This window comes from Neopelma chrysocephalum, unplaced genomic scaffold (genome assembly GCF_003984885.1).
Source record: "Neopelma chrysocephalum unplaced genomic scaffold, ASM398488v2 Primary Assembly neopelma1_65, whole genome shotgun sequence".
NCBI lineage: Eukaryota > Metazoa > Chordata > Aves > Passeriformes > Pipridae > Neopelma > Neopelma chrysocephalum.
Genome location: NW_020897722.1, coordinates 7,810,330 through 7,833,199, shown reverse-complemented (window position 1 = coordinate 7,833,199; position 22,870 = coordinate 7,810,330). Strand labels below are relative to the sequence as shown.

At 40.5% G+C, this 22,870-nt stretch overlaps 2 protein-coding genes across 3 annotated transcripts in view; both read left to right on the top strand.

Moving 5' to 3' along the window:
* Nucleotides 1–1,929: 1,929 nt before the first annotated feature.
* Nucleotides 1,930–11,157, top strand: LOC113967833 (cytochrome b-c1 complex subunit 2, mitochondrial). Its single transcript, XM_027683782.1, has 13 exons — nucleotides 1,930–2,047; nucleotides 2,176–2,325; nucleotides 2,804–2,868; nucleotides 3,865–3,921; nucleotides 4,244–4,368; nucleotides 5,772–5,869; nucleotides 6,304–6,361; nucleotides 6,527–6,622; nucleotides 7,492–7,691; nucleotides 7,947–8,027; nucleotides 8,571–8,647; nucleotides 9,899–10,052; nucleotides 10,911–11,157. The coding sequence occupies exons 5-13, from the start codon at nucleotides 4,254–4,256 to the stop codon at nucleotides 10,992–10,994; spliced, it is 963 nt and encodes a 320-aa protein (XP_027539583.1). The 5' UTR covers nucleotides 1,930–2,047; nucleotides 2,176–2,325; nucleotides 2,804–2,868; nucleotides 3,865–3,921; nucleotides 4,244–4,253; the 3' UTR covers nucleotides 10,995–11,157.
* Nucleotides 11,158–16,702: 5,545 nt separating this feature from the next.
* MOSMO (modulator of smoothened) overlaps nucleotides 16,703–22,870 on the top strand; it is a 32,185-nt gene continuing 26,017 nt past the window's right edge. For both annotated transcript variants that reach the window (XR_003534296.1, XM_027683783.1), the window contains exon 1: nucleotides 16,703–16,853. Coding sequence is in view for 1 of the 2 variants with exons in the window: in XM_027683783.1 (XP_027539584.1) it covers nucleotides 16,748–16,853 (106 nt within the window). In the remaining variant the exon portion in view is untranslated. The remainder of the gene's footprint in view (nucleotides 16,854–22,870) is intronic.

Below are 22,870 nucleotides of genomic sequence, written 5' to 3'. Positions count from 1 at the left end.
TTGTGGTGACGCGGTGGTGCCTTTGGCGTTGGGGTTTGGCCTGTCCCGCAGGCGGGAGGACAGAGACCTTGTCCCGCTGCAAAGGCTCCCGTGGAGCTGGGACAGCGGGGATAGAACCGGGGTTAGAGCTCCGCGAGAAACGCGCCCGAGTGGGAGAATGACTTCTGAGTGAAGGACAGCGTGGTTGTTTTAGACATGACTTAGTAATTGATAAATAAGAAGGCTTAGAGGTTAAAACTCGGTGTCGTACCCAATTTTTGGTGGGGGAAGAAAGGAGTTTTTCCCAGACTCATACACGGAACAACCTGTGGCAAAGCAAGGGGAATTACATCGTTGGTATCCCTACAGTTGGGGGCAGTGGTGCTGCTGTCACTCAGTTTTCACCTTGACACGTATGGGAATGAAGTTATTTTTTTCATGTGAAAAGAAGAGTAATATGTAGGTTGATTCTACAAGTATAAGCAACTTCTAAAGAGAGTGGAAAGGAATAGCATTTCAGATTTGAAATTGATAGTCTTGTCATTTCTGTTTCCAGCTGCTGAAGGGAATGCTTTTGCAATGTTCACCTCTTCCATGTGAAGGGCTGCTTCTGGTTCTTAGAATCCTAGAGTCGTGGAATTGTAACTGAAAAATCAATAAAATTCTCTAACACTCTTTGCAGGATTAGAAAGCAAGCATCACTTTATTTAGGTGCCAGGCATGCTGGGGATATCTCCTATCCTTTGAATTAGCAGTTTATTTATACTGTAGAGATATACACATTCAACATGTTTCTTAGAAAAAGGCTGGACTGTGTTAACTGTTTTCCTGAATTATTAGCATATTTACACACCAGTTTGAGTTCTTAGAAGAGGTTGCATTATATTAATTGTTTCCTTATATGAAGTTGTTTGTCTTCAGTTATGTAGCTAAGACCCCTGGGTCCCCCCAGTATGGACTTGATGAGAAATCTTGTGCACCCAGATTAATTATGCCTTTAGCCATATCAACTCTTAGCCCCTGGTTTTGTAACCAAACCACTGGTTTGGGTTGGAAGGGACCTTAAAGACTATCTAGTTCCAACCCTCCTGCCATGGTCAGGGATGTCATTCACTAGATTGGGTTGCTCAGACCCCCATCCAGCCTGCCCTTGAACACCTCCAGGGGTGGGGCAGCTACAGCTTTGCTGGGCAACCTGTGCCTCACCACCCTCACAGTTAAGAATTTCTTCCTAACACCTCATCTAAACTTGCCCTCTCTCAGTTTAAAACCATTGCCCTTTATCCTGTCACTGTCTGCCTGGATAAAAAGTCTTTCTCCATCTCTTTTATAAGCCCCTTTAAGGTACTGCAAGGCTGCAGTGAAGTCTTCCCACAGCCTTCTCTTCCCCAGTCTGAACACCCCCAGCTCTCTCAGCTTGTCTGTGTAGCAGAGGTGCTCCAACCCTTTGATCATCTTCGTGGTCTCCTCTGGACCTGCCCTGTCAGGTCTGAACTTCAGTTTGAGGGCTTGCCTGCCTGTCCTCTTTGTGTGCAGCAGTCACTGTAGACAGGTTGGTGCTCTGAGGGGTGACTCTTCAGGAGCTGAAGTGCCTACACCTGATAAATACAGAGTTATCTCCAAGCTGGTGTGCTGCACATGTGGCTGCTGGTTCAGTCATTGCTATGCAGGGGTCTTACAGACTGTATAGGACAGGAGAGATTCCCACTGCACAGCAGCAAAGAGAGGGGAAAAACAAAAGCTTTCTTACAGTGCTGTTTCTTGAACTTCCAGAAACCTTATGTAAGTCACTGCACAGGTTTCAACAGTGATGTAAAAAATAATCAGAGTAATTACATGGGAATCACTGTTTTTACTCTGGGGTTTGAAATCCTTCATTGTATTTCTAGTTTAAAATTAGTTGCTTCTTCAGTATGTAGTGGAACATGTGATAAACTAATTAAGGAAATCTGTTCTCTTTTGCTTTCTCCTCTAGAAGAGATTTTACTCTCTTAAAGTAGCTCCTAAAGTTAAAAGCTCACCAACTGCAGCAAAAGTGAAATTATCCCCAGAGTCTGAGGATCTTGAGGTCAGTATGAGCACTGGTATTTATTTCTCTTTCCTTTTAATTTATTTTTTAAAACTCAGTCGAAGCAGAGCTGTGATTGTACTTCCAGTGAATGACTAAACCAGGGTTTTTTTTCCTCTTTAATACAGATCACAAAATTACCAAATGGCTTAGTTATTGCATCTCTGGAAAACTTTTCTCCAGCTTCAAGAATTGGTGTCTTTATTAAAACAGGCAGCAGATATGAAACCACCAGTAACCTGGGAACTGCTCACCTGCTTCGTCTTGCATCTAATTTGGTAGGTGCTTATTCCCTTTGTTATGATGTTGGCAGTAGATGCAGTGGTCAAAGGTTTATTATTGCAAAAATAAATGTTATGGTAAAAAAATTAATGTAACATCCTATAAAGTGGAAAACAGTGTACCCTGGTACTTGGTTACCTGGTTTGAGTGCAGGAGAAATGACGTTACTTCCTGGAAGACAGGAAGAAATATTTCTTTAGAATTATGCTCTCCTGTGGTGCCTGAAAGTGTATACGTACATATATATATGTGTGTGTGTATATATGTATATATATAGTATATCTATATCTAGCTTTGCACATAGATTATTTTATTTAGGCTGCATTAAAAATTATTTTAGGTGGCTGACACAAACTCAATTTTGTGCATGTGTGTGGAATATTTCTGAATAGTTTTTCTTATTGCTGCCATTAACCCCAAACCTGTTCTTAAATAGCTAGAATTGTAAGTTGCCTTTTTTTATTATTTTCATAGACTACTAAAGGAGCATCCTCCTTCCGGATTACTCGAGGCATTGAAGCTGTTGGAGGCAGCCTGAGGTTTGTAACCACATAGAGAAATAATCTGTCTTGGTAAGATGCAAATGAGCTCTGTGACTAAAGGGAACAGAAGACAATATGCCTAACAATATGTAGGTGGATAAGCTCAGTGTGGAACTGGTACTTGAAAAGTGAATGTTGTCAAGGGACATCTTGTACTTCACATTTTACTAAGGTTCAAGAGTGCACTCGGGATTTGTATTTTACAAAGACCTTTCAGTAAGCAAAATATAAATGTTGTGTATCTGGAAGAAATATAATTTTTCTAGAAAGCTTAAATTTTCTTTCTGCCTTTTCAGATTTCAAGATTAAACTTGCTGAAGTCAGTAGGTTATTTTTTTCTCCATCTTTTGTAAATAGATACTACTCATCATACTGCAAGTTCGGGAACAATTCAGGCAGTAGTTGGCTTTCGTGATTTGAGAGTTTAAAGCCTAGAAAACAAGACTAAGAGAAATAAAATAAAAGAGGGATCTCGCTGTGTCTGAGTTCTTGCAATGTATCTTGAAATCATCCAGTAAGATTGTTTTATTTAGAATTTGGTTAATAACAGAATTTGGTTAAAAACAGACTTGAGACTCTACCCTTTTCTGTTGCTGTCAATAACAAATGCATTGAAGCACAAGGACAAGACCAACTATGTTTTCTGCCTGAAGAGAATGATTTCTAAATTTCTTTATTTAATACATATATACATTTTTCTTGTTTTGCTATTCAGCCTTGTTTGCTGTTTTACCTTGAATTATTGTGGTATCTTAAATTCTGTTGGTCACACAACACTTGTTATTACTTGAATATTGAAGATGGGAGTTTTAATTATGTCTGTTTCTGCAGTGTTTGTATTATCCCTCCTTTAAACAGTCATCCCAAGCAGATTTAAGGTTAAATGGTTATTCCAGTCCATATCTTGCTGATGAATTCAATAAATGTGGAAAATGTGGGAAAATCCACTTTTGTGTTCTCTACTGAAATGGGTTTTGCTTTTTTCTCCTCTAGTGTGTACTCAACAAGAGAGAAGATTGCTTACACTGTTGAATGTCTGCGGGACTATGTGTAGGTATCTGGATGTGCTGTAAAGGGAATTACTGCATTCTGTACAAACTTTTTGTAGTAAAGATCTGTCATTCTACAGGGTGGGAGGAATGTCCTTGTGCTTCTGTAATAAACCAGTAAATCAGTGTATTAATATTCAACTTATGTGTCATATTCCTGAGCATATGAAGTTGAACTGAAGTTGAATTCTTGTACTTTGTACAGCAGTGGTAATAACTGCTCTGATACATTTTGTTGTTAATGTGTTGCTTACAGATCTGTTTGAACTGCAGAAGTATGTGTTACTTTTGTGGTTAATGCCTTTGTAACTTTTTTTGTCTAGTGATACAGTAATGGAGTATCTTCTTAATGTCACCACAGCATCAGAGTTCAGACCATGGGAAGTAGCTGATCTTCAGCCAAAATTGAAAGTTGATAAAGCAATTGCTTATCAGAGTCCTCAAGTCGGTAAGTGTGTTTTCTAATCCACTGCATTGGCTCTGTGAGAGTTTCTCCAAAATGAAAAAAATGTGGAAAAAAGTTTCTATTTTGCTCTTTCACATGACCATTTAATATTTCAGCCTGTTGATAGGTATGATCTTTCTGTGGTTATGGAACTTTTTTTAATACACAGGTTTTTCCAGCCCGTGATAACATTTAGCAAGTAACATACTGAAGACGGTTTACACCGTTCTTGACAGCTTTCATTTTACCTTTTTAGTTCTTTTGGAGTACAACCAAAGAATGTGCAAATCATGAATGTTGTTGACAATGTATTTGCAACAGCTTGTGTAGTGAAAACTATTTAGGTATTACTCATTGGTGTGAAAACAGTATTCTACAAAAGACTTCTTGAATATGGTTATTTTGGTATAAAAACAACATGTATTTTCATCACACTGAAAATGGATTCCAGCTTTAGGATTTTAAATTTAGGTTTCTGTTTTAAGGAAAAACAAAAAGACACACACAAAGCCTCAGCCGGATCGAGCCTATTCCACTTTATCTTGTGTTATTAACACAAGTGATCCAAGATCACCCAGGTAGTTGTGCACAATAAACATAATCTGTACCACTCTGTGAAGGATTCTCACCTGCATAACCCACTGAAGGTGACAATGTAATGTTGGAAAAATCTCTGGCTTATATTGAAGTCCTACTATTTTTTTAAATCAGAGTCACAGTCTTTTGTTTTGTTTTTAACTTGTATCAACTGCAGGTTGGTTTTTATAGTAATTTAATATTTTCAGTTACCGTTAAGTTCAGAAACAGAACTGTGAAGAAAGGATTGTCATCCCTTTAGGAAAAAGTATGAACAAATACTATGAGAATATCAAACAGGAATGAGTAGAATGCTATTGGATACAAGAAAAAACTACAGAGAAAGGAATTTAAGACACTAGCATGCTTCATCTCAATAGGGAGATAGATGAGACACCTAACAAAGCTACAAATAGTATTACAGACAACCTGTTCTTTTCTCAAGATCAAGAACAAGGGATGCTTACAGTGAAGATGATGATTCTGAAACTAATTAAAAGATTGTTGTTTTTTTTCTGCTGCACCCCCTCTCCACACACTGCATTTATAGCTTACTGTTGAGGCCAAAAAGTGTTGATCATATACAAGTTATTAGTTTGCTTTGGTTTCTTTTTAATAAGTTACAGAAGGATAGAAGGCCTCAGACCAGATTGCTCCAGCCCAAAGATTTGCATGAAACTTCATGTGGATTGGATTATTCTAGCCCTGCTTTTGAAGATCTTATGGTCCTTAAAGTGGACCACAGCTTTGTTTCATTTAGTTTCATTCAGAACCTTCATTACAAGTGTCTCTTACATTAAGCATCATCACTGAAACTTTGTTCCTCTTAGGAGTGCTGGAAAACTTGCATGCTGCAGCTTACAAGAATGCTCTGGCAAACCCCTTGTACTGTCCAGATTACAGAGTTGGAAAAATTACTTCTGAGCAGGTAGGGTTATTTGTGTTGTGTTAGGAATCTGCTTCAGTTTTTTTATCAGGAATGGGTGATGTCACTTGTGAGACAAAACTAATTTAGGAAATATGCAGTTAGTATTTACTACCTTATTGGTCTAGTGTTCAAGTAATTTTATTTTCATGCAGCTTTTAGTACTGGGTACAGAACTCATATTCACACTTAGTGAGGTGGTTATTGTCAGTGGCTTTCTGCTGATAATAAGGCTGTCAATGAAATGCAGGTGTTCTTGTATAAAAGGGTTTTGTGGTTGTCACTGGGGAATGCAATAAAATGCCATTCTACGGGCAGTTCCTTTTGGAAGCATTGGGATTTGCTGCATGAATAAGTACAAAGGGGTATGTCAGAAACAAACTCAAGATGTTTGGTTTTTATACAAAATACCCTAAAATGTGAATTTACTGTTGCAGCTTCACCATTTTGTACAGAACAATTTCACAAGTGGGAGAATGGCTCTCGTTGGAATAGGTACGTGTGTCCTTGGATGGACTCTGCGGGTCATATGGGAGAACTCCGGTAGAAATTGGAGTTCTCTCTGGAAGTAAAGTGTTGTGGTACACACTTCACACCCTTTTATCTGACTGCTGTAGCTTTTCAATGTCATTGCATTACTTGGAATAACTTGTATTGCAGGTGTAAAGCACTCTGACTTAAAGAAAGTGGCAGAGCAATTCCTAAATATCCGAAGTGGAGCTGGTGCTTCTGGTGCAAAGGCTGTTTATCGAGGGGGTAAGTTCCTTTTTCTGAGTGACTGATTTCCTGTTTGTTATAAATGCAGTATTATTCAAAGTTACAACTGAAAACTATATAGTTGCACTAAATGCTGGACATGGGAGGTGACAGTTCAGAGGTGTAGCCCATTTAAATAAGCAGAGGATTATTCCCCACTGTGGAAAGTTCTGCCATAAAACTGAACCCAGATCTTCAACAAAGTTTTACTGCAAGATCATTTATTCTATAAAGTGAAAAACAAGCTGACATATGGTTTCTCTTGGCAGTTTTGGTAAGATTCCCTTAAGAATAGGTTAAGGGCTGTCAAGAAGTGGAGGTAGCATTTCTTTTTAGGGAAGATGTGTTAAAATGTCATAAGTCAAAGCAATGCTTAGCTCTTTCAGAGCAGTATCTTGCACTAATACCAACAGCTACTGGTTACTTGGAGTATTGGATGTTTCTATAAAGAGATTGGGAGGGGAAAGAAAGTTTCCAACATTTAATATTTGACTGGAATAACTCCAGTTTCTATAAACCAGAATAAATATTATTAGGAACAGAAGGTGCACTGCTTTTCTGGATATTTGTTGTGTGGAGACTCACTGAGTTTTATCATCCCACACTGTGTATGGTTTAGGGTCAGGTTTAAGTAAGGCATAGTGAGGTACTTGGTTTTGTGCTTGCAAAAAAATTTTGAATGTAAAGGACTTTTAAAATTATGTACAGTCTACTAACAGCTTCATGGTGTCTTCCTGAGTAGACATGCAGTAACTTCAGACCCTGGCTTCCCTCTCGTGAAAAGGAAATATTTCCTTTCCATACCTCTGAATGCACAGTGGTTTCTAACTGAACACTTACTACCTTTTATTCTGGTTTTGTATTTTTAGGAGAAATCAGAAAACAGAATGGTGATAGCCTTGTCCATGCTGCTATTGTAGCAGAAGGAGCTGCTGTTGGGAGTGCAGAAGCAAATGCCTTCAGTGTTCTTCAGCATGTTTTAGGTGCTGGGCCCCTTGTCAAGAGGGGAAGCTGTGTTACCAACAAATTGTCCCAGGCCGTTGCTAAAGCAACTAGCCAGCCATTTGATGTAAGTTCTGTAATATTTTCTGTAAAATGTGTTTTATCTTCGAAAGGCTACTACCTTCTGCTGCAATCTTAATTAGCTCATTCTTGTACACGTTACAGTGTATCAATGAAGCTTTCCAATCTGATCTTTCCTCTGCACAGATGGAGTTTAGCTTCCTGAATTAAGTACTTTAGATCCTTATAGTAATTATTTTCCTGTGTTTGATGCTGAATTGCTCTGGTACTAGAAACAGTTGATGATGTTTGTTTTTTGCAGGCTTCCGCATTTAATGTTAATTACTCTGATTCTGGGCTCTTTGGGATTTATACCATATCCCAGGCTGCAAATACTGGGGAGGTGAGTTGCTGATTAGAATTTAAGTATTAATAACATAACCTTCAAAGTAGTGTTTTGATTTGTGATAGTGACTGATTCATCTAAAAAAAAGGGAATTCATCTGGTTTCCTGTATAAGAATGCTACATGTTCAGTTATGACCCAGCTCTGTAAGCTGGGAATGACACTTGCTTTTTGGGAAGGACAGATCCATAATATGAACTAGAAATAGTAAAGTGCCTTGAAATGGTGACTGCAATTGCTGATTTACATTTGTAAGCTGGCTCTTGAAGCTGGCAGAACCAAATACTCTCATGAAAAATGGTGAGACTGTATAAGTTAAAGTTGTGGTGCAGTTAAAATCCACACTGGTTTCTGTGTCTCACTGGGGCATTTATTACAGTGGTTTTAGTTTTGTTATAAAGCCGTTCAGAATTGTGTTCAGGCAGACAATCCTAACATTGTCAGCTGCTCTCCCCTGAAGTTTCCAAGATCCCAGATCATAGAAATAACATGTTGAAGTTTAAATGTGGGAAGAAGTTTTAAATGGTGTGATTTTCCTCAGGTCATTAAAGCTGCTTTGAACCAGGTAAAGGCAGTTGCTCAGGGCGGTGTCACCGATGCCGAGGTCACAACGGCAAAGTAAGTGTGTAAAGAACTGTCTCATGTGCCGTAAAGAAAAGTTTCTTAGCATGTAGCTACTTTGTCAAACACTTGGACTGTACAGCAGTTTTTCATCCTGTAGTTATTTCCATGGGGAACTGCTCACAGTCCTGCATTAAAACTGAACTGCTGTCAGTACTGGTTTCCAAAGCTGTACTGGTTCTCCAGTAGTGTTATTTCCTAATAAAAGCTTGTTAGGTAAGTGTTCATGTTTTCAATATAAGAAATTAGCTAGTGTCAGCAGATGCTGTTGTTTTAATCATACTCTGTAGTATTAAGATGTATTTAAATTAGAATCCTAAATTGCATTATTTAGGTAATTCCCTTTACAGTTGCACTGCAGCAATTCCCAAAACAATTATATTAAGCAACCTGTGCCATCTTCAAAAAAGAATAGTAATGAGGGTCTGCAAGTGTGAAGCGCTGAATTAGTGATGTTCCATCCAAGTGCTTGAAATACATGCCCCTAGGAATGTTTCAGATGGAGGGGGGGGAAGTTACTATTACAGAAACAGTAATACCAACACTTCAGTAGTAAAATTTTGTCTGTTGCATGTGTAAAATACTTATAAGACTCCATAGAAACTATAATTACTCAAAACTTGATAGCCTAGACATGATTGGTTCTACTTTGGTCATTAGTAGCTAAATGGTGGAAATACCAAGCTACTTAATAATTTGCTATTGGAATAAATAATTTTCTATCTTTTTGTACTTAAAAAAAAAGGACTGGCTTATATAAAAAGATTTTCATATGTAGCAGTGAGACTCCATAAAACAGAAAAAAGTGTGAACTTGCTGTCTTTTAACAAGACATGGAACTACTGCACAAGGAGGAGACTGACCATTTACATTCATTGCTTGTCATTTAAAACAAAATTGCTCTGCATGCATCTGTTCTTCACAAGAAACATTAGGTTTAAACTTCATAGAGTAGTTTGCCTAACTGCATTAGTTACTTCAAACAGAAATCCTGAGCTAGAGATCTTCTGACCATGTGGGGAGGCAGTAGGTGTTCAAATACCTGTCATGTTGATGCTTGGGCTGTTTGTGGTGACACTTTCCTAACTGTGGAACCCTTCTGTACTTGAAAAGGAAAACCTTGCAAAATGGAGAGCAATCTTGGAAACTTATAAAGCACCAAAACCTCTTTGTGTTTACAGGGGTGGTGGGGAAGGTGATAGCAGGACTTAGATGCTCACTTATTCTTCGTGCTTTGTTTGATGGCAGAAATAAGCTGAAAGCCAACTATTTGATGTCAGTGGAGACAGCACAAGGGTTACTGAATGAAATTGGCTCCGAGTCGCTGGTTTCTGGCACACACACATCACCATCTGCTGTTGCTCAGAAAATCGACTCTGTAGCCACTGCTGATGTTGTGAATGTAAGTATGTGTTGGCATCTACAGGTGTTCCTTAATCACTCTGTAAGAGTTGTTTTTGTGGAAAACTGCTGCTCATTTCTGTGTGTTTGTAAACACACACATATACTGTCTTTAAAAAAAAGAAAGGCAATTCATTTACAAATCCCAGATGGGTATCTTTTGATGTCTTTACATATTTGATTGACAGAAGATCCTTTAATCCAATACACTGTAAGTAATTTAGCTAGGAATGATGTAAAATTCTCATCTACTTCACTTAAATTTACCAAAATTGCCAAGTAAGATTCATGGAGAACCTCATATTAGTTCCAGTGCAAGTGATTCTGTATCAAGGCTTTTTGGATTCCTGAGTCTAGAATATTTGATGTGCTTAATAAAACAATTAGGCCTTCAGTGATAAATTGATTTAACTGCATTGCTGCTGCACATTATCTTGTTCCTTTTATGTGAAGCAAACTTCATACAGAAATCCATCAGAAAGAGAATTTCTAAGATATAAAACTTGCTTTTTTTACATTCATTGCTTATTTGTGCTGCAGCAGAAACTAGCAATAGCTTTAGCAGTGAGGAGAGATCTGTATTTTGTGGTGTAATAATTTTTCTAAGAATAACCATTTTTGGAGTTTATGCCTTTTATATCCAACTGTCATTCTGCCATTTGTGTTTAGATTATAAAGTAATGAACAGCTGGCTTAGAAGCAATTAAGTTTATACAGCAAAAGGAGGATTGTTTACATGATGATATGTTATAGTAGTGTCAGGATGTGTTGTTTGGTTTAGTGACTCCAGGCTGTGAGCAGCACAGCAAACTGTTGCAGTGAGTATTTCCTGACAGCCACTTTCCTGATTCATTTTCAGGCTGCAAAGAAGTTCGTCAGTGGGAAGAAATCAATGGCAGCTAGTGGGGACTTGGGACATACTCCTTTCCTTGATGAGTTGTAAAAACAAAACTGGGATACAGATTCAAGATGGACCTGAGGTCTAAGTCACCCATGTTCTACATAAATTACCACTAACTTGTTATTTATGAATTCAGTTCTTTCAGAAAATTAATCTGGAGTAATTGTGGGCTTGCACTCATCAAATAAAGTGCTGAGTTCATACATTTTGTGTTGAGTTCTTTTCACTGAAAATGGTATCTAAAAGGCTGGTAAGTCTGGCTCTGTACACTGAAGGTGAAAACTACAGTGAGAAAAAAAGTGAGTTTTAGTCAATGTAAAAAATAAATATATAAAAAATGATCACTATGATGAAGACAAATACTGTAATTACCACTAGTTGTCCATGTATTCTTCTATGTTCAGGAAAAATTCTTGAATTTTGACTGTCTGTACCATCCTTAAATCCAGTAAATGAAGAAACTGGCCTTCAAATAAAGCTGACTGTATTAGACTTTCTTAGAGCTTGCAACTGCTACTTGTCTGGGACTAGCGGAGGTGGTGTTTCTCTCTACAAGTAGCATTGGAAGACATCTCTGAAGGGATTAGCTGTGTAGAGCTAGTACATAACTTGAAATACAGAACACAGATTTTTTTGAAGTCTAGGCATATATTAAAAGAAAACAGATACAATGCACCTTATGGAATCTAGGGTTTGAAGAAGGCAAGTTTTGAGCTGAGCTGTTGAGAAGAAAAGGCAGATTTTTCCAGATAGGATGTATATGATGCAAAAGGGCAGGAGGAAGAGGAACAGTATGAAGGACTAACACCACTAGCTTAGGACTGCACAATGCATCATCACCGTCATGGAGTACAGCACCACATTGTCTGTGCCTACTCCAGCCTGGATCAGGTATTGCCAAATTTTGGATATTGCTGGTAACATCAATGAACTCACACCAGTATGACTGGGAAGATTTATATTGAAAAGCTTCCATGTCTGTATCTTCATCACTACTGGACCCAGTGTCATTGTCAGCATTTTCACTTGTACTGGAAATACACAGCTGGTATAAGTTTAAGATGCAATAATTCCCACAGCTATTCTGTTAGCTAATCAGGAGGTCTTCATTTCTTTCAAATATTTGTTCTAAAGACAAGGTCATTAGTTCTGAAGCTCCTCTAATATCAAATTAATATTGTGCATAGTCATACTATTTTGTTTGGACTCTAATAGCTAAGTTGCAGTTCAGTCAACAAAAGCAAGCTATTCTTTTTCTGCTCTTTCAGCATAGCAAATTATTTATTTAAACATAAGCTTAGAGGTTTAATCTCTTGGAAAGCCCCTTGCTGTGTGAGCTTCCTTTCTGCTGTTCTAGCCTAATTATCTAATTTTAATACTTCTGTTCCTTCCCCTGCCTCTGAGGTTTATTTCTATTAAAACTTTGTGCCTCGGGAAAACTTGTAACTGCTTTGTATCCCAGCTAGATTAATTGTAGTTACTACATGGACCACCTTTAGCATTGGGAGCAATATATTTTGAAAAGCTGTGTGCCATGGCTCTCACAAGAAGTGCTTATTTTTTCCTGCTGTTTAATTTTAAAATCCTAATCTTTAAGTACTGTCAGTAGTTAAGCTGATAAAGAAACAGATAAGCTTTTTACTGGATTAGAGCAAGACCTTCATCTTGGTATAATCAGCTGCTGGCAGTTGTCTTGATCCGTGGCTATGACAAATGGACATGGCCTCTGACTTCGGTGGCTTTACTGCCAGCCAGACTTTACGCTCCCTGTGGAGGCAGCAGAGGGCACGTCAGAACAGCCCTCACATGGGCACGGTGCAAGACACTGTCAGGAGCGGCCAGGGAATGAGTAGGAGGCACCTACAAGAGCTGAGGCATTCCAGCAGAAAGCATGGGGATGGGTTTGTGTGTGTTTAATTGTGTGTTTTCAGGGATAAGGCTGCAAATGATGTTCTTTTTACCAGCTGCCAGTGAAAAGCATGGAGCTGCAGTTTGTACTGCAGCCAAGAACAGCAGACAGGAGGCCCAGCACCTCTGTATACCATGGGGTATAACAAGAGGGGGTATGGAGGGATTTGCAATTACTGTGTAAACCTGTGACTTTTGGGGGACTGAAAGCAGGCAAGCAGGGTCAATGTGCAGCAAACTAAAGCTCTGTCAGCAGCCTGGCAGAACCAGTTGCACAGAGGAGCAGTATCAGTAAACACTGTGTACTGAACTGCAACGCACCAGCACGGGGCTTAAACAAGCAATACCTCTGTCTGCTGCAGAGCAGGCAGAGCAAGGAGCCATAGAACACATCACATGCCATAAATAATTTGACTCCTTGTTCTTATAGCCTTTATTGAAAATGCTTTTGGGGCTTGCCTTCTTCAAATTGTTGCAAATAGAACTGCTTAGTTTCAGTGATGCATATTCTTAATATATTCAATGATTAGTACTCTAATTATAGATGTAAAAAAAAAGAACAATGAAACAAACCAACAATCAAATCAGTATTATACATATACTTTTGTATGCCATAGGGGGTGTTTTAGAGAATAGATGAAAACTATCAGCTCCTAAGAAAATAATAATTAGAAAGTACTTAGTTCAAATCCATTTCTATTTTATGCTCTAGATTTTTCCACTGATTTTTATACTTGGATCAAAAGGGCAAAGCCTTTTCTAAAAAGAAGTATTTTATTTCATCAAACAAGTAGATATCTCTTCCTAGTGCTTGGAATACTAACTCTCTCTGAAAGGTGCAAGAAGAAAGGACTGCCCAGACTATGAAGGCAATGCTGGGAAAATTGTTCTAATTTAAAGATATGCATTTTCACTGTACAGACAGTAAATTTCTAAATTACTTCATTACACTCAAGTCTTTGCTTCATAGATTCCAATGTTAGAGAAAATTTAATGCTTGGAATTAATGTAGCACACTATCATCTCCAAACTCTATCCATGTGACTGATGTAATTGGTCTGGGGACCCATGTGAAGCAGTCATATTTACAGAGCTTTCAATTACAAGTTTAATACAGGTATCTGATGTTCCACAAGAAACCCTTAATAACTGGTAATAGTCTGCTAGCACTGATGTGGTTCATTTTAGGTTTAAAGCATTTAGCAAGTGAACACCTGCATGGATTGTTAAAGCACAGAGATTAGTCCATTGCCACTTTGTAACTACTCCTTGTAATAAAGAGAAATAAAAAAGCAAACAATAAGGCAAATTAATTTCAAGCCTTGGGAAGTTTTGTGTTACTTGTAGAGTGAAATTACTTGAACAATACTACAGTGAACAAAGAATGTTATTATTCAAGTTTAGTTGCTACATAAAGGTAATATCAAAATATTTTTGGACAAACCTGCTGATGAATAGGAAATCTGTTTTTGCTGGAGAAAAACGTATAGACTTAAATCTTGATCTGATTATGAAACAGTCACCATATGAGCTATTTTAAGATCACAGGTATTTTATCACAATGGAATGCTGGCACTGAGCTTTATACAGTTTGTGCTGGTTTCTTTTCTCTGTAATTTTAAATAGAGTTTCTTTTGATCTGCCTAAATGTAAATAAATCAGAGAAAGGCTCAAAGCATAAATGCAGAACAAGAATATTTTCAGTGCTATTACATCTGAATATCACAGTTGGTTCTTTTTATCTGGTTTTAGCAGAGCTTTTCTTAACAAGGTTTGTTATCTGGAGATACTGCCCATCCAGTAACATTGTGAGAGCTAATCCTTGTTCACCCATCCTGATATTTGCCATCAGTGCTGCAATCAGTGTGTGCTGAGAGGTTTTCCAGTGCTGATGATGGCCCTTTGAAAAGTGAGAGGAAAACTTTATTAGTTGAAAGTGTGATATCATTCTCCAATAAAAGGTTTAAGGAGACATTTGAGCAGGTGCTGTCCCCACTCTTAATTGTCCAAGCAGTTAAGCCTCTCATCCTTAGTTGCTCCTGTAGATAGGCATTGCCTGCTGAGTTGCTGCCAAAAAGCTGTAATAGTAATACTTATAAAAAGTTAGTGTACTCTATAACCCGGCTTTCTGTGAATAAATATACTGGAATTCGTTTTTACTTTACTTAGAAACTTATTTCTTAAAAAGTCACGCATTTTGCCGAGCGAAAAAGCAATAGTGCTGTTACTTAAGTATTCATTACAAATGGGAATACATTCAGGGAAGGTAGGGAACAGGGCACAAAATAATAGAACAGGGGAGTTTCCAGCTATTAAAGACTTCAAGAAAATATTGCATGCCTATAACAAATGGATTTTTCAAATCCATATTTCTTCCATGCACCAATTTTTCCTGGTTTAAAGGGAATAATTTCAGCCGTTTTTCATCAAAAGCCTTATTATTTCTTTCGCCCTTAAGAAAATCTGTCAAGTATAGGCAATTTCAATTGAATGTAAGTACAGGGTTTGTCTTCCAAATAATAAATCCTACTGATTGCTGTTGAACACTTTAAGATTACTTTACTAACATCTGCATTTTGTTTGTATAGTCTCCTGTCTACACAAAAGATTTACATAAAAATAAACAGCACAGACAATCACCCACTTGCCTTCCCGGTATGTTCCATATAGATCAGTCGTGCTGCTCTGGGAAAAACAGGTGGGTGTTTGCTGTCGAAAGGGAAAAAATATGTAAGCAATTAGGTATTTTCCAAGTACCTGTAGATGTGGGGGCTGTTAGGTTCGTTTACTGCAGCATTCCCATAGCAGGATGGCAATATCGAAGGCACAGATTTACTGTGGCCAGAACTGGGCTGGTTTCCCACAATTGGTGCATTGTTCGTTTATTGGCTACAGATTCCCCACGGTTCTGAATCCATGGGAAAGCGTGCCATCAAAACCGGCTCTGTTTGGGTGAGATTTCCAGCCAGGATTAATTAGGTTTTGTTCCAGAGGCACGGCACAGACACAACGCCGGTTGTGGAGCCCGTGTGTGGGGCTCCATAGCCGCGCAACCCCGTGGGACCTCAGTCCTTCCCCTTCCCCTGTCCTCACCACTGCTACAGAAGCAGCTCCGAAATTTAGGCTCATGCTCAACATCGCAAACGGATAGAGAGAGCAGTGAGTTGAAAAACAGGAGGCAGTTTCTGTGGTGAAGACAGATCTGCGACAGCTCCGCAGCCCTTGGCACTGACCAAGCGGCTCATTTCTCGATTCAAAAAACACCTCTGGGGACTGGGATGCGACAGGGCATGAGGGCAGGGGATTGATTACTCAGCGGCGGGGAAAGTGTCGGGACCCCCTCGAGGCAGACCCGGGCTGGGACGAGGCGGACCGGGGGCTGCCAGCACCGCCCGCCCCTCACGACACACCCGCCCTGAGGCACCGCCCCCTCCATTAGGCCACACCCACCGGAGGGCTCGGCCCCGCCCCACTTCCCTCACCTGCCCGCCCCTTCGGGCCGGCCCCGCCCCCTTCCCCGCCCACTAACAATCAGCCCCCGCCCATCACGGACAAGCCCCGCCCACCTGCTGTAAGCCCTGCCCGCTCGCTGAGCGCTCCCCGGAGATCCCCGCCCACTTCGGCATTGGCCACTCCCCTCTAACAGAAGCCCCTCCCCGTCCGTGCTGCCCTGGTCCCGCCCCCCTCGAGAAGCTCCGCCCCTCCCGGGGCGCGCGCGGGGAGCGCGGGTTCCCCTTCCGGAGCGGCCACCGCCCCCCCGCCCGCCGGGTTCGCTTCCGGCGCCGAGCGGGTCCGATGGAGCCGCGGCCGTGAGGCGCCCCCGGCCCGGGCCCGCTGCGGCAGCCGGGCGGAGGCCGGAGCCGGGAGCCGCCGGAGCGCCGGAGGACATGGACAAACTGACCATCATCTCAGGATGCCTCTTCCTGGCCGCCGACATCTTCGCCATCGCAAGCCTGGCGAACCCGGACTGGATCAACACCGGCGAGTCCGCGGGTGAGGGCGGCCGGCAGCGGGACCCGGCAGGTGGCCGAGGAGGGTCTCCGGGGGTGCCGGGGCCGGGCGGAGCGCGGGGAGGGCCGGGGGGCTCCCCCGAGGAGCCGCTGCCCGGGCGGGAGTTGCCGGGGATCTGCTGGGCACGGGGCGGGCGGGCGGGCGGGCCGGGTCCTGGGGGCTCCCGGGAACCCCCCCCGGTGCGGCTGCGGGCGGAGCGGCTGGTGGGGGCCGGCGGGACCCCTCGGCCCGGGCAGAGCCCCCGGCGGTGCCTCTCGGTCCCCCGAGGGGTCCCGCAAAGCCGCCGAGCCCCCTTGGACTCTGCATCCCCGCCTGTGCCTCCTGGGTGCCGTCACCTTGGACAGGGAATTCAGATCAGGCTCCGCTTAGTTCGTGGCAGGTTTTGAGTCTCTCGTACTACCCTGACGTTTCCTTTGTTGCAGGGAAGTTCTTGCTTTCCTTCATGTCTTTTTTTTCTTTTTCTCCTGCATGCTGATTTTTATCAGCTTTTAAGCCTAGATCCCATGTGGTTTTTATTTTAGAATGTGACACTGTTTTCTTTAAAAGAACAAGGATTTGTGGTTCTGTCTTCTTACTAACGGTGTAATTGTTTGTATGAACAATTTATTTTAGCCTGTTGATAAGGACCTGGATAGTCTGATCAGTGGAGCAGGGAGAGATAACAGGAGAAGGGCAGCTCTTTGATGTCATGTCCCCGGGGAACACAAAGCTCCGTGTCAGGAAAGGAAGCCATCCTTACTGCAAACAGATGAAATTAAATTAACCACCTTGACTGGCATTAGGACCTGAGGGAATGGCCTGAAGCTGTGTCAGGGGAGATTTAGATTGGATCTTAGGAAAACGTTCTTCCCCCGAGGGTAATTGGGTTCTGAACAGGCTCCCCAGGGCAGTGGTCACAGCACCAAGCCTGACAGAGCTCAAGGAGTGTTTGGACAGTGCTCTCAGGCACATGATGAGATTTTTGGGGTTGTCCTGTGCCAAGCCAGGAGCTGGACTTGATGATTCCTGTGAGTCACTTCCAACTCAGGAGATTCTATGACTTTTCTTAAATTTATAACTTTGAAGCAAACCACAAGTTAGTATAGAGAAAAATGGTCTTGGTGTAAAGAGTTCTGTCATAAATTCTTGCTGAGGGTTTAAAAAATTTTCTTTGTCTGGCTTGCATCTTTCATGGCTAATATTCAGTGTCATGTAAAAGGATTTGAGTTCAAATTATGTCATATTTCATTTATTCTAATGAATTAGAGTATTGAAAATGTTGGCTGTTAGGGATTGATGAGTGGGCATTCCCTCTGACCAGACTGTCCTAATGGCTTGTTTGAATTGCTTCTAGTCTAGAACCTGGCCTTTCCTACATGCTCCAGACCAGAGGAACAAGTCCCTTTCCTTCCCAAAGTGCAGCATTCAGGAACTCCCCAGATGACTTCACAGTTCCTCCTGTAGCTAATTGTGATGATCTTCCTGCCTGTGGCTATATAAAATAGTTGGTTCTTTCCTCTTAGAATTCCACCTAGCAGTAGTGCTGCAGTAATGAGCTTCAGGGGCTTAAATGAAATAATCTTCATTTTAAATATTTAAGTATGTCTTTCTGAAGTCCTGCCTCACATTAGCAGATCCTATGGAATGTGTAAGATGTTGGTTTCTCTCTGCCCATGTAGAATTGAGATAACAAAACTATTCTGAAAAAAGCACTGAAGGAAAAAGAAGATCCTTTGGGAATTAAGCACAGTCCTTCACATTCTTTCTTAGACAAAAATGTTTGATATCTCTTTATAATACAAAAATTGTCTCCTAAAATATTATAAGTAGAATCGTTATTTCTTGGTTACTTGGTGGATGATTACTTAAGAATCATCTGCCACTTCTGAGGTGCAACTAACAATATTACTTTTAATTAGGCTGTAAAACATGAAATCTGTGTGGATTTTTCTGAAGGACTTCACTAGTCAAATAGTGTTTTGACAGACCTAAGTCTTTTTTCTATTTTTGCTATGTTTTGAAGCCAAACAAATTGCTGTCTTGATAAAACCATAAAGGAGAGCTAGCTGTCATCCTTCCTTAGTGACTCTTTTGTAGATTTTTGTTGATATGGGATTCAATGCATTATTATAAGACTTGTGGTTAAAAGCAACATAAATATATATTTCTAGTGCTTAGACCTTCTAAACTGAGCCTTTTGCCCGAACTGCAAAGAAAGGAAGTGTGAGGATGCCCATTGAACCAAGGACTTCCTGTAGCAAACACGGTGGTATTGAATTCTGAGGTGAATGCTTTTATGAGAGCCATTCATTACCCAGAGCCTGCTGGGGAGAGATTTGGCAAAGGAGGGCACAGCCCTGATGGTAAAACCTGTCCCAGCTGCTGGTGACATTCAGGCACTCTCAGCAGACTTACCGTGCTTGGAGCACATCCAAGGCCTCCAGCTTCCATATGTGCCACTCAGAACCAGGGTTTTTTTAAGCATCCTGCACTCTGCTGGTGAAAGGAACTGTTTTGTAAAAGAAAATATTTCTTTCCTTTATCTCTGTGTTCTTAGGTCCATCTCCTGTGGGAATTATTCTAGATTCTGCTTCTACAAATCAGCCTAGTCCCGAGGAGGAAGGGGGGGGTAACAGTGTTTCTCTGCTTGGCTGCTGAAAGGCAGCGTGGAACAGCCTGGTCTCCTCAACACTGCAGCTGTTTGAGGATGGCACAGAGCAGAGGTCTTGGCAATCCTGGGAAGGCAGCACTGCATTGGCTCATTCAGAGCTGTTTACAGCCATTTATTTTGGGAACCTGGGCTTATGTTTCAGGGAAAAAAAAAAAAAGAATCTGTTCTGATTTGAGTGCTAAACAATACGTACCTCTTACTCCAGAGATAATGATGATTTTCTGCTAAATTGGATAGCAAAATAAATCAGTGGCTTTAATGCTTTTCTGAAAAATCTAGATGGTTGTCAATATTTTTTTAGAGGAGCTTGTGTTCTGTGGAATCAATATAGAAGAAGGGCTGATTAGTCTACTAAATCTTACTCGTAAAGATAAGTTTTACAGTCATTTGAAAAATGTTGGCTATAAAAATTTCTCTCCAGTATTGCAATTAAGAGCAAAGGAGTGCAACCAAGATCACTGAAGGTTTCATATACTTATCTGAACCACACCTTTGTGAGCATGGGTCCAAGTCTCCATTTGGCTCTTTGTGTAGTTTTGTAAGAATTGTTCATTAGCTGAGTTTTGGGTATTTCATACATCTTTAAGATTATAAAGGAAAGATGATGAAAATAAAATGGATTTTTCTTTCAGAGAGTTCTCAGTGAGGTTTTGTTATTCGTGCTGTGCAAGTGCAGAACACTGATAAGCAATCTGGAAACCAGTGGCTGCTCAGTATTCTTGCACTGACAGCCTTTTCTTATCAAACTGACACTCTGTGTGAGAAATAAGGACAGAGTTGGCTTTAATTTAAACCAATGCCTAAAGTGCCACTGATTTCAGTAGGAAGGAATTTTGCTCCTGTATCTCTACACTTCTTTTGAGAAGAACTTCATAAGCTGATAGTTTTGTCTCCATATGTTCCTTTTTTGTGTGGGAGGGTCTTTAATGATTTTGATATTTTGCCTTCAGTAGGGAAGGAAGGGGGATAGAAGCTGCTCTAAGCTTCAGCTCTCAACCCTTTTGTAGGGAAGAGGGTATGAATAGTGTGCACAGTTGAAATTAGAGTTGTTAAAAGCTCTACATGTGTGGGGTTTGACAATTTGAAATGCTTTTAGGATAGGTCAAATAACTCAAGAAGATAATTTAATCAAATAAAATCTCCCTTCAGAAAGCTAAGCTATCAGTTTGTTTATGTAACTTAGTCATCCCTTCCTATGTAGCATGATTGTTCACTTGATTCCAATTTACAGAACAACGTGTACCTTTTTTATAGCACTCATTAAGTTCATATGGATGTCAGAATTTAAGGATGCTTAACTCTGATGGGTAACTCCTAAAGCAAGTATATATCACATCCTCTTGTGCTGATCCATAGATCACCAGGGAACATTGAGTATAATGTTATGGCCAGGCCACTCAGCATATGCACAGCAGTGCTGACCTGGGTGATATTGGTGTTCAGCAGAGCTTCCAATTTCATCTCACATCTGTGACATAAGCACAAGGTCCTTGTGTTAGGAATTCTACTTTTCATGTGAACTTCTGTATCAAACATTCTGTATCTTGCTGTGCAGTAACAGTATGAGAGTGAATTGTGAATCTACAAGATGCCACTTATTTTAAATTGCCTGTTTACAAATGCTGTCTTCTGAAGTGTTATGTGTAGTCCTTGGGTTTGCATTCTGAGTTGTAGTTTTATTTGTGAAGCATGATTCCTGACTCAGTGGTATCTGTGGTCTTCTAGGAGAACAAGCCATACGCAGCAGGCTGTCCCTCCTGAGGCAGTTACCTCCCTGCTCCTGTGAAATAAGTTGTGTGGTACTAAGTGGAAAATTACTGATGTTCAGTGTTATTCCTCTGCATGTCATAGCTCTTCCTGAGGAATTTTGCTTCACAGTTCCAAGAGGAACTGTAGCTTTGTTGGGATCAGCTTAATGAACTATCACAGGTGATGTGACCAAGCAGTGATTCCTGGCTCCTGCTGGGCTTGAGACCACTGAAATATTTTTCTCTAATTGGACCACTGACTATACGTGGAATAAACCCAAGACCACATGAGGGTACTTGAATTAATTAGTATTTCTAAATAGAATGGAATAGATAAAATAAATAAAGCATCAACAATTTAAAGAGTGTGCAAACTTGAGTTCCAGCTGGAACTATTGTTCTAAGTACAGTTATCTGCTCCAAAAGTAGTGAAATGTAAAAATCAGGATGGCATATTACCACTGCCTTCTGCCTTTTAGGGCCTGTGCTGAGAAGCTGTTCATGTACAACACTCCTCTGTGGAGGAATCATGATATAGAGCAGTCATTGTGCTGCCCACTGAAGGAGACAGTGTTTTGTTTCTGTGATGTATGAATTATTGGCTTTTCAAAAACTGGTTGTAAAAGGGTTCTGGCGATCATTTGTTGAGCATCTTGCAATATACTCAAAACATGTCTCCCAGTTGTTCTCAGTAGAGAACGGTGGGACGTGATTGGAAGCAATTCTACAAAATTACTTTTTCCTAATGTTTTTTGTGCTATCGTGTAGTGACTGTGACAGGAGAAGTTATTTGCCCTTTCATGGACCTGGTTTGGATTGCATGCTGAGAATACAAAAAAAAGGATGAGGATACAGAGAATGAAGAATTATGTACCATCAGGTCCTAGAAAGAGGTGAGTGCTGAAAAGCAATCTCCTAAGCCATCTGAACATCAGATTCTGGAACAAAATTTTCAGGAAAACACATTCCTTAGATAGATGCTCCCAGGTGTGTGAGCAAGGAGGGAAAGGTGGTGAGTTGTGATTAAGACCTGCTGGTCCTAAGATGCAGGCGCTGCCAACTACTTGCCTTTCAGAGATGTTGCCAGTGCCTTAAAAACAACAATACAAAACCCAAATAAGAACTAGAATCTAAACCCTGTATAATTTGAATACTCTATCAAGAGTAGTCTGTTAATAGTTCTGGGAGGGTCAGTGCCATCTTGAAAATGAATATTTCCATTCCACTTTGGGACTGTAGATGTAAAAATGTGACAAAGAAGAGTGTGTGAATTGTACTTGGGTTCTGTATTTGACCAGGCCTTAAGGCACAAGAAAAATCAATAGAAAGGCATTGTTGTAATGAATTAATTTTGTGCTTACTCAATCAGTCAACATTTAAACATATGGAACTATTTTATGTGTAGGAAGAATCCCATGAAAGAGAGCTGTGTCAGCCTGGTTACTTGAGCCTGCCAGAGCAGAGATGAGAGAGCCAATTGTTTCTGTCCATTGAGGAACTGATGTTTTACATCTGCTTTTTAACAAATACAAACTGATACAGCTCCTGTGAGATGCACATTCTGTTTTCTCTTTAGCATGTGAAGGTACAAAATTAATAGT